The following is an 11,802-nucleotide window of genomic DNA, read 5'->3' as shown; positions in this document are numbered from 1 at the left end:
CCTGGACACCCCAGAGGGTGTGGGGGTGGCAGAAGAAGGCCAGCTGGGGGTAATCACTTCACCCCTTTAACTGCATAACTTAGAAAGCAATTTCTGAACCACGTGAAACATTACCTAAGTAACAAATTCCTTTTTTAAAGCTTAGCAGAGAAAACAGCCTCTGTAATCCCTGGAGAGAAGCATACTCCTCAGCCTCGTGACTCGCCCTGCGGCCCCAGAGGATGAAGGCAGCTGCTGAAGTTGCCTGGCCTGCACTCAACACACCAACCTGAACCAGCTCTCCTCCTCAACTCCTCCTGCCACACCCTGGGTCTGGGAACTGACCCCTCACCCTTGGTCGCCCCCACATCCAACCAGGCACCACCCCCGCCACCTGTCTCCTTGACCCTCCACTACTGGGAGAATCCCTGTGGGCCCTTCCCCCGCACTCAGCCATGGTCCCAGCCTCCTACCAGAAAACCCAGCTCCTCGACCCGCACTCCAGCCATGTCCAGTCACCTCCTCTGTGACCTTCCGGCGAGGCCTTGCCCCCCGGCCTCTAACTGGGGCAGGCACCTCTCCCCCACAGGGGCTCCTCAATGCCTCCAACCCGGGGCCCCATGAGCCACTCAGCAGGCACTCTTGTGGTCTGGCCCTGCCACCCACTCTGGCCTGGTCACTAGCTAACTCCCTCATGGGCAAGGCCACAGAGCCTCCAAACCACTCCGAGTCAACAGACACCCCCACCCCAGCCTTGGGGTCCTTGTCCACGAGACACTCCCTGCCTGAAATGGCATTCACGTAGGGGGTCTGGCAGAAGTGACGCCTGCTTGAATGTGGTTGGTAGGGCACTAATATTGGTGCAACAATTTATCATTTTAATTTGAACATTTCACCTAAAATGTCATAGAGTGTGCTTGACTGTGATGTTGTTATGTTACGGAATTACATGCTTGTGATTTTGTGATAAAAAAGGGGTGTTACTTGTGCCAAAGCCTGTACCTCACTTCCCCACCCACACCTGCACCCAGTTTATTGCCTAGCAAGAGGCACTAATTTCCCCCTACGGCCTCCCCACGCTCGGCCCACTCCCCCCTTTAAGTGCTGGCCCCCATGTCCTCACCCTCACAGCCCCCCCAGCCCTCTGGGCGCTCAGCCACCCTGCCTCCCCAACTCCAGACACCCGGCACCCAGTCCTGCTCTCAGCGTCTCAGTCTCTTTCTCCGTGTTTCCTCTCCCACTTGATCGTCCACCACCCAACTCCCCTCCTTGAGCAGTTTGCTCTGGAGAGACCCCAAGCAAGCCCCCCCGCCACTGGGGCGCTCAGGCAGGCTGGGGAAACGCGCTTCCTCGCCAGCCGGGAAGCAGCGGCCACTCCAAGACTGGGTTTCCTCATGTCTCAATCTTCCAGGAGCCCAGAAGGAGGACAGCAAATCTATAATCAGCCACTACTTCTCAGGCTTACAGCTTGCTCATTTGCATTTTAAAATAAACGGCCAACCCTTCACAGGCTGAGTCACCTCCTCTCCCCTGCTCTTTGAAAACACCCGGGAAAGGCAATACGAACAGGGGACGGGGTGGGCAGGCTGTGCACACGCCGTTCTTTCAGGGTCTCCATCCACCAAACGCTGGGCTTTTCTAGAAAGGCGCGATGGACACCAGAGACGAGGACACCTCATGGCTTCCCTTGCAAGCCCTCCCGACCACAGGTGGGGTCAGAGCGAAGCAGCAAGCAGCATGTGCCCCTTACTGCCAAAGCATCACTCAGCCTAACAGACCCAGGGCAGGGAGGCCAGCCAGAGGAGAGAAAGACAAGCCCACTCCCTGGAGACACAGGCCCCGAGTCCGAATGTCCCCACCCCAGCAGGGCCTTTGCCTGAGGGCGCAGCGCTGTCCCTCTCTGAGGCGGCACCTGCCTCAGAGTCTAGCTTTGAGAGGTAAACAGGGTAATGGCCTTCAAACTAAACCCCCCAAAATAAATGTTTAATTTTAAGGCCATGTTTCTATTTGCACATTTTCAAGTTGACATCTAGAATTTCTCATTGCCAGTTTAAATACTTGGAGAGGATGTAATTTCCAATGTACTGTAAATATTAACATTTCAAAATAAAACTGTTACTATTTCTCTCTTAAATGGATCCAATGGAATCTAAATATCATAGCGATTTGAGATCAACCATCATCCATCTTAACATTAGAGAATCTGACTCTTCTTAGAAACACCTGGGGGGTCAGCGCAGTTCCTTCTGCTGCCTCCAGCCTCCAGCTCACGTCCGCGTCGGGTGGTTCGCATCTGAGGGCCTTTTCCTGAGCAATCCATTACACTACCAGGTGAAAATAATAATGATAATAATAATAATAAAGTACATACATGTTTTAGTTTTTTAATTTCATGTGCAAAACTGTCCAAAGTTTTCTTCTGGACAGACTTTTATTATCACAATTACTAATAGTACATAGCTGATCGATACGACAGAAATACATTATAAATGTGTATAAGTGATAAGCACGAAAAACTGAGCATTCTTAGAAATACACCTCGGGAGAGATGAACGGGAAACGTTTTAGCTGCTTCGTGCCTCCACAGAAGGACACTACCTGTCGCCAGAATGAGACTGAGTTTATCTTCGATTCTATCTCTATTTTTCAGTTTTTACAGCTGCGAGTGCCAAGACCACTCCCATAAATAGGATGAGACGGGGACGTGCCACAGCGCACTCTCTAAATGCCTTCAGAGTTCTACGCCACGGACCACAGTAATTAATTATCAAAAACCATTGTAATGTCCTATCAGCTGACGACTCGGCCATGTCCTCTTTTGGTTACATCACAAGCAAAGACCTACAAGTCCCTCACTGCCCCAGGGTCACTGTCACCAGCTGCGAGACGCCCAGGATTGTGTGCCCCATGTCACCCCCAGATTCACACCTGACAACGACAGCGTGCCACTCTCTGGTAGATAAGCAGCTTCCCGTGTGCCTGGCACATACCCACTGTTTTACCTGAATTAACTGCATTAGTCCCAACAACGACCCCAGGGCACAGGTACCCTTATTATTCCCATTTTACAGGTGGGGAGACTGAGGCGCCAACTGGTTAGACAATGGGCCAAGGTCGCACAGCCAGAACTGTGAACCCAGGCGTCTAATTCCTCACTGCACAGTGCTCTGTGGACATGGGAGGGGGCCGATGTGAAAGGGGGCGGCTGGGCAGGACCATGTACCGGCTCCCTCCCCATCTGGTTGGCTGTGGGAGTGAGCACGAGGCTCTGCGAACAGGTCACACAGGTGCGCTTCTTTGAGGTAAAAGCCACCAATGCCTGGCTGCCCAAAGTCCCCACAAAATGTGAAACACTCACACTGTCACGAGTGCCGTTTCACAAGTCACAGGAGGAGAAGGAACACCGGAGACAGGGAAGACCACCGCAGATCTAACCGGTGTTCAGTTCACTCCTGTTGGCACGTGGTGAGTGGGGCCGTCTGTTACCCCGCAGGCAAACCCCAATGCTGACCATGTCCCAGCCGAGCTTCTCAAGAGAAGCCACAACATCTGAACCTGTGTCCTCGTCCCTAGAACAGGTGGGAACGCCACCACATGGCACAGTGGCCGCACAAAATGGGAGAATCCCGTCAGGGCACCTGACACAGGGAATGCTGGGTGGGGGCAGGTGGCATGCGTACTGCCCCCCTCTTCCATGACTGACACCTGGTGACCGGCCCAGCGCTCATCTGGCCCCAGCACCGGTGGTCCCTGAGCCTGGGCATCGGGCGCACAGAAGCCTGGCCGATTTCGAAAAACTAGCTGAGTGGATTCGCTTCCAATTTTTGCAAAGAGGTTTTCTCTCGGTCTTGAAATTTCAAGTTCTCCGAATACTTGGGGATGCCAGCAAGAGTGAACAGAGGGGTGTCGTGGTGGGTTTTATTTTTAGATGCCAGTGTGGAGAGCATCCATTTGGCTTCACTGTGGTCCCCAGCCGCCACTTCCTCCCCCAAGGCGTCACCAAAATGAACAGCAGATACACCAAGGAAGGTTTCGTAACTTTCTGCCTGGTACATTCTAAAACAAAGGCTCCAGTCTCCAGCACCCCCTCCCCTGCAGACTAAGTGGATTAAAGGCTTTAGTCTAAATCTCCCTGGGGAAGCTGCGTAAGTCAAACACACTGACCCCTGGAGTTGTCCCCCACACCCTGAAGCGCCAGGCCCCCTCCCCTCCCACGGTGGGATCGTTCAGGAACAGGAATCAGGTACTGGGGAAAGGGCGCGTTTCTTCCCCTTTTAAGCAGTGTGTGTTGGTGAGCAAGTAGTCACTTCCTCTAGCCTTGACCATTGCGGCTTGGCTGACCTCGTCCCACAAAGCCAAGGGCTGCCAGTGAGATTCCAGCCCAGGGCACATGCCTGGATTGGGGGCCTGGTCCCCGCTTGTGGCATGTGCCAGAGGCAACTGGTCGACGTTTCTCTCCCTCTTTCTCCCTGCCTTCCCCCCTCCCTAAAAATAAATAAAGCCACTTCCCTTGAACACAGCTCCCAGCAGAAATTCTCTCGTGGACCCTGACACAAGGTTGGAGCCAATCTCAGGGAAGCACTCTGCCCTTGACAGACTACGCTCCAACTATGGGTCCAAGCCTTGGTGGTGGGTGCAGCGCATCCGCAAAGGGTGCAGGGACTCCAAGGAAACCACTGGAAAGGACTGAGAGACAAAACCAAACCAAAGGATCCTGGGGCAGGAACCTGAGCCGCCGAGCCCCTGAGTTACAAACGCACAACCCAGGCCCTCTGCCCACTGCAGGCATCATCAATCGATCCCTGACCTCAGCCGTCCACAGATCTAGAATCCTCCAAGGCAACCACTACCAATCAATCAGAAGTGTCCCTGAAGGCAAACTGCTCAGCCCAGCCGCACTGACTTCTTCCTTTTGATGTGCGGAGACATTAACAGAAGGGCTCAGAGCAGATCACACACCTCCCCAGAGACAAGGGGGCCTGGATGAAAATGCTCGAGCTGCTGACACGGCTTCCAGGAACTGCCTCCTCCCCCCCAAAAAACCTCAGCCTTTGGGTGACAAGGTCAACCCACAAGCTGCAGAAGAGGAAGGCCAGGTGGAAGAATCAATCCAGAAGTCCCACACCAAGGCTGCTGGAGAGTTAGCCCATCCCACTTCGCCAGCCACCCACACAGGTGCTGTTGGCCTCCACACTTTGTTCAGGGCCGGGGGTCGGCTCCAGGCCCTGGGAGGTCTTCTCCCCTTCTCTCCTTCCCTCCCTCTCTCCTTCCCTCCCTCTCTAGCCCATAAGCACCTGACCCAAGTCTACCCCTGGGTGACGCAACACAAGGCTCAGAAGCCCCCACTGACTCAGTCCACCCAGGAGCCAGGGACCCACAGGGAAGGTCAGATGCGGCCTAACATCAAAAGAGGGTGTTGGGGGAAGGTGCACCCCCTGACTTGGGGCAGAGGGAACAGGAGTGGTCACGGAGGGGACACCACTCACAGGAAGGTCTGACACAGAAGAGGGCTCATCCCCAGAGGGCTGAACGGACAAGGCAGGGACTCCACAAACTGTGGGGCACCAGGACCAGGGACGTCTGGCTGGGTGGCTATGCCACCGCGCCCCGCCCACCCCCGCCCCCAGCTAGAGCTCCATCTCTTGCCCAGCCAGCTCCTTCCATGGACAAAGCCATAGCAACTCAACAACCTGAGAGACCACCGGCCCCACCTGTGCTCTGCCTGGCAGGAAACTGCGCAGGTTCCACAGGGGAGACATTGAAGACAGGAAGTACAAGGAGGGAGGCCAGGTGCCCAGGCCCCAGGGAGAGGGGAACGTGAGCGCTGAGAGGCCCCGGGCCTGAAAGATGGTGACGGCAAGGTCTGTACTCACCTGCACGACTTCTACCCCTCGCTTCCTGTGGAGGAAAACAAAGAAAACAAAGGTTACTTGGCAGGCAGGGAGCATCCTTTCCAGAATGTTCTCGACAGGCAGCTGAAGGCAGCGGGGCAAGGAGAGCCGGCGGCTGCACCTCTCAGGACATGCTCTCCAGAATGGCCTCATTTTCAAGGAGAGGGTCTCTGAACTACTGGCGGGCCCTCGAAGCCACCCTCTGGCAGGAAGAGAGGGCTGGCTCCCCAAAGGGACCTGGCCAGTCCTGCGGAGGCACCAACTTGGCTTCCCCACAGCAACCCCCCTGCCCCCGCCCGCAGTCCTGGGGCCAGGCCTTGGGCAGCCAAGCTCCAGCCGGGACTGCCCACAATCTGCCCACCACCACAATCAACCACCCAGGTCTGGTTACACCCCTCATCCCAGCCCCCCAGGCCTGCCCCAGCCCGCACATTCCAGCCCACCCCTACCCCTCATTCAAGAGGCCTCCAAAACCCTCAGCCCTTCCCCAGCTGCTCGTCCACTCCTGGCCGCCTCTGGCCCCCACGGACGCCCTGCCCACCCTCCAACCCTGGTTCACCCAGCTCGGCATTCACCCATATCCCCCAAGCCTGGGCCTCATCTCCCCTCCTCCCCGACGATCCCATAGCCTCTGGTCTCCAACACCAGTGCCCTGACTCACCCAACAGAGCCTCTGGGATAGGGGGCTCCCCAAGGCACACCAAGGCTCCCTGCCAGCTCACTCACCTTGACATCCCCACCCCACATTCCTCCTGCGAGCGAGGCCCAGCACATGGGACTGCAGGGCCGGGTCTCATCTCCCAACCTTGGTCCCCACCTTGTATCCCAGCCTTTCAAATCCAGCGCAAACAGAAACGCCCCCGAGAAGCCAGCGCTGACCCACGCTGCCTTCACCCCATCTGCACAGAGCGCAAACACTAACAACGCAGGTGCCGCTATCCCAGCCTTAGGTTCCAGAGTATGCATGGGCTGTCACTAGGGCGAAGGCTGGAGAAGGCACAGGGGTGTACGGAATGCCGATGGCCTGCCAACCACCGTGCCCACGCGCGTTTTCCTGGGAAGAAGGCAGGGCCTCCAGTGGATGCTGGGGGGCTGTGACCAGGAGAGGCAAGAAACCGAGTTGACCTGCACACACCCCTTCCTCGGGGCAGGGACTGTGGCAGATGGTGCCCACCTGGCAAAGTGACGCTCTGGAAATGTAAACATGCAAACCGTGGCTCAGTGCCTGGGCGCTCCCCGGGCTCGAAGTCCGAAGGGGAGCCGGCCCCACCTCACACAGCACCACTGAGGGGGAACCTGCCCGTCTTACGTTTGCTGGTTAGATCATTCAACAAGTGTCTCCCTGCGCCTTCTGAGAGCCTGGCAAGGAGGGGAACCTCACAAGGAAGCCGCAAGAGAGACGGTGAGAGTGAGCAAAGGCTCACCAGGTCACACTGCTGGATGCGCCCAACCGTGGGCCCCTCGACCCCCGGCCCCTCCACAGAACCCCAACCCCGAGGCATCCAATTCGAAAATCACAGTAGTCGGTCCAGGGGCCCACATAGTCACGCAGCTTCCTTGCAGTTCTGGAAGGAGTGGTGACCAATATTCGCCCGCCTCCGTGATTCCATAAGGGGACAAACTGGACACAACAGCACAGCCCTGGGCCACCAAAGCCCACAAGAGGGGACAGGCAGCATGACCGGGAGCCCATGCCACAGCCAGCCACCGGCTCAGCACGCACCCCGTTTCTGAGCCCTGCCTCATTCCACAGCTGTCCTGGCCTCACACAAGCACCCGGAAAAACGTGGCCACGGTCACATGACATGGGACTGTAACTAGCCAGGCTGGGCTGGGTGCACCTCCTCACCCTGCCCTGTCCCTGCTTCTGGACAGAAATCAAGTCCCCAGGAAAGCTACAATGACAAGACTGGGACCACGTGATGGGAAAGACAAGGACACAGGAGGAGACAGAGGGCGTGTGTACGTGACCCACACCAGGTGCGGAGGGGTCCTGCTGGCTGCCGGCCAGGGCCTGCGTCCCTCCCACCCTCATCCCAGAGTTAATCCTCGCAGCATCCAGATTATCCCCAGGTGCCCGTCATTCCCACTCCATCCACATGCGACCCACCCCCCCACCCCACCCCCACAGCTCTCCCTCCATCAGTCCTGGAAACAAACAGGTCTCTGCCTTTGAGAACATGTGGAACCCGTCACACCGAAGAAACGAAGGACAGACCCTGCACACAGACGGCGGAGCTCCCAGGACAGAGCAGTTTCTCCGGAGCTCAGAGTTCTAAGAACAGAAGCTACATCTCTGGGAGAGAAGGGAGGGCTTGGTTCCCCTTTCTGTCCACATCGGGACACAGCACGTGCACCAGATCCCTCGATGGTGCGGGACCTAGGGTGCCCTGAGTGCCGGCCGCACTGCCACCCCCCACGGCCCGCAGGCCTGAGCGAGCTGAGCCAGGCCCCAGAAGGTCAAGCCTGCTCTCCCTCCCCCAGGGCCCAGTGGAGCGGGGAGGCCGGGAGACTAGCAGGGGAAGGAAAATACCGCGTAAACCTGCGGGGCTCCTTTCTTCATCAGGAACTCCCGTGGGCCAACGGGCACCTTCACCCTTCATTTGCCAAGTGGCAGGCTCCCGAAATCCAGCCATGACCAGAAAACCCAGAAACTGAATCAGGACACCAAAGGGGAAGAGGGAGAGAGAGAGACAGGAAGAGGGAAAAGGAAAGAGAAACCGGAGAGCTGGTTGTCGAGTGACCAACTGCTCCCGGAAACCCCAATTCCAGGATCCCACGCCAGGACATGCCAGTATGTACCAAGTGGTTCAGGCCATGGCTGTTCACTGCCACACCACCTGTGATGGCAAGAGACCGGCAGTGCCCTAAACCCCCCAAGGAGGGGCGCACACACAGACTGAGGAAGTGCTCGGGGCACTCAGAAGGCCTTCTCCGTCCCTAAGACCCCGCCACTGTGTGAAATGCAAGCTGTAGAGCCCTGTGCGCCCCACCGGTACTGGGTTGAGCGCAACATCCAGTCTCCAGGACGAACCTGAAAGTGCCGGAACAAAATGGTCGCGGGGTGGAGGGGGAGACTTCCTTTTCACTGTGCGCTCTCTCGTGTCTCTTGACTTTTGCACCCTTTGCCTCTACTATAATCTCAAAAACTAGAGAAATACCTTTTTTTGAATTATCGTTTCAACGACAGGTGAAACTAACCAGCATTCCCAGTGCCTGGCATAAGGAGATGCCTGGGGGCGATGTGTGTAAATTGTTCGACTGGTTGATGAAGTGAGGCAGGGAGTTCAGGGTCTATCTGAGAGAGCGTCCAAAGTCTCAGAGAGCAGCTGAAATAGCACCCATGCCGGGGCCACTGGACTGTCCCACGTGGGGACACTCGATTCGGATTCTGAGCCCATACAGAGGCCCAGGGACCTGGAAGACAGACAGGCCAGGGACACACCCCACCATCAGCTGCAGCCGTCTCGCGGTGTGCGGTTCGCTTTCCCGTACACGCTCGTGTCTTCTAGTTCTCTGTGATTAAGTGGAGATGCTACCCCAAAATAACAGAAAAAGTAACAACAAAATTTAAAGTTAAATAGTTAAAAAACTGTATTTAAAGCCTGTACCTGGAGAACTGTACAGGCTCTCAAACTCTTGTTTTCTGGGTGAATATTGCACTAGTAAGTTTAGGACAGAGGCCAACCCCTACAACTCATAAACATAAACCTGTTTTTCTAAAAACTAGATAACCACCAGAGGGAGGATTTATTTCCCAGAAGGACCACTGCCCCCCTATCCCAAGTCCAAAGAGAGCACAGCCAGGGGAAATACAAAATACTCATTTCCAAAAAAAAACTATCCTTTCAAGACAGCAATCAGAGAAGGCTTCATGGAGGAGGCAACATTTGCCATTTGAACAGAAACTGAAGGGAAACTACAGCCAGACATTGGGGAGAAGTTAAAGATGACTAACACGAGGAGTGCCCACTTCCCAGAAGATGTCCGGGGGTGTGGGGGCATAACTGCTCTCACAGGGCAGGTGGGGTGATAAGAAGTGGGGTAGAAGATGTAGGCTGGGCATGCGCAGAGGCCAGACACAGCCTAGACTTTAACCACGGACCAGTAGCCCCAAATGCTAGGGCAGGTGACTAAGAATCACCACTAGAGTTTGTCAAAATGCTAACTTGAGGTCAAGTCCTGAAGACTCTGATTCAGGAGGTCGAGGGGCAGGGTGGGGGGCAGGGTGGGGGACAGGGCAGTAGTTCGGGGTTTGAGAAGCACCAGGTGCTGCCCAGGAGCAGCCAGGGGTGGGAACAGCTGCTGAGTCCACCAAGGGCTACTCCTTGTGCAGGTGGTAACAGGGCCAGACTTGCCCAAGGAAGGGGGGAGGGGATAGGCTTCATGCAGGGGCAGCCCTGCTGGGTCCCGGGGACAGGAGCAAAGGGCCCAAGAGAACCAGGAACTGCTGTGATGCTCACACTCTGGGCGCAGGCAGAGGCCACATGCCAGCACCAGGAGAGGGCACAGGAAGCCGGTCACTTGTCCATTTTTCGACCGTAATGGTGCCAGGAGGTGGTCAGAAGCCCAGGACAGAGCTGGGCAGACAGTTCAGGGACTGTCTGAGCAACAGGCAAGAATGGGAGACAAAGGGGAATGTGGAACCAGGCCCAACCGCACCTCGTGCCTCAGTTTCCTTATCTGTTGAGCTAGGAGACCCCTGGAACCCAGCCCACAGAGTGCCGGGCCCACACTGGGACTGTGGGCTCTGCCCTGCCTGCCTGACTTTCAGAACTGCCCTCCTCTGTCCCACGTGATTCTCCAGGGGTGAGTGCCCGGCCTAGAGCACAGGTGGCAAACATCAGGCCCGAGGGCCGAATCCACCCCTCCACCTGGTTTATCCGGCACCTTGTTTCTACCAGGCAGCAGCGCCGAGCTCTCACTTAACCATTAAGGAGTAGGTACATTTCTACAGTCCTGAAATTACATTCAGCCCTTTAAAGGCAACCTCGAGGCTGATGTGGCTCCTGGTGAAAATGAGTTTGACACCCCTGGCCTAGACTCTCACAGTGGTAGGATGGGGCTGGGACCCAGGACAGGTCCCGGGGGCCATCAGCAGCAGAGAGCTCGGCCGCAGCTGACTCCATGTGCCCAGACTCCCGAGGTCGTGTCGGGGGGCGGGGGGGGGGGGGGCAGAAAGGCCAGCGTTCTCCTGACAGAGATCAAGACCCTGACCCAGCGGCCTGGAGTCTGTCTTCTCTGGACTTCCAACTGCAACGTTTTGCTTAAGCCAGTGACACTGAGTTTCTGTCACTGGCCACTGTCTTGCTAACTACAGCAGGTCCTCAGTAAGTGACAGTGGCTCCCACTTTCTGAAAATGACAGAAATTGCCCTGGATGGCCGGATGCAGAGGGAGAGGGAATGACGAAGGAGCCCAATGAAGAGGATACTATGCTGGGGAGGAGGCCGGGCAAGCAGGACCACGAAGAGGGAGAAGCGCCCACACCACAGGGTTACTATGTAAGGCCTGAGGCGCAGGCCACGGGGTATGACGTCAGCCAGGTTATCACTGGACACATTAGGACTACGACCGAGCAGCAGGCTGGAGGGCCCTCTGAAAATGAGCAGCAGGCACAGGACCTGTCCTGAGCCACCCTGGGTCTCAGCCCTCACCTCTGTTAAATGGGTATGAACTTTCCAGCCCAACAGGGCCTTCCTGGGCAGGCACGAGACCCGAGGGCTGCAGGCCAGTGAAGCGTGTGAAATGGTGGATCAGCAGGGGAGAGAGATGAGAGCTGAGAACAGAGGTCCCCTCTGACCAGAGAGGAGAGCAAGTCCAGTGACAGCTGGGAGAATTCCAGGAGCTCAGAGAAGGCAGAACAGCGACCAAAGAAGAGGAAGGTTGGTAAAAGCAGGCCCTGCATCAAGAACTGCTTTCTCTCTGTGTGC

General features: G+C 56.5%; 1 protein-coding gene across 5 annotated transcripts in view; it reads right to left on the bottom strand.

Annotated features, from left to right (window-relative positions):
- ITPK1 (inositol-tetrakisphosphate 1-kinase) overlaps positions 1-11,802 on the bottom strand; it is a 128,365-nt gene that overhangs the window by 89,529 nt on the left and 27,034 nt on the right. For 4 of the 5 annotated variants that reach the window (XM_037031215.1, XM_037031216.1, XM_037031219.1 and 1 more), the window contains one exon: positions 5,853-5,877. The exons of the other annotated variant lie outside the window; for it this stretch is intronic. In XM_037031215.1, the coding sequence (XP_036887110.1) occupies positions 5,853-5,877 (25 nt within the window). The remainder of the gene's footprint in view (positions 1-5,852; positions 5,878-11,802) is intronic. 5 annotated transcript variants of the gene reach the window in all.

The sequence above is a fragment of the Sturnira hondurensis genome, unplaced genomic scaffold, assembly GCF_014824575.4.
Source record: "Sturnira hondurensis isolate 20B ecotype Veracruz unplaced genomic scaffold, ASM1482457v3 Scaffold0021143, whole genome shotgun sequence".
Taxonomy (NCBI): Eukaryota; Metazoa; Chordata; class Mammalia; order Chiroptera; family Phyllostomidae; genus Sturnira; species Sturnira hondurensis.
Note: the sequence above shows the minus strand (reverse complement) of the source record. Positions and strands in the feature narration are given on the sequence as shown.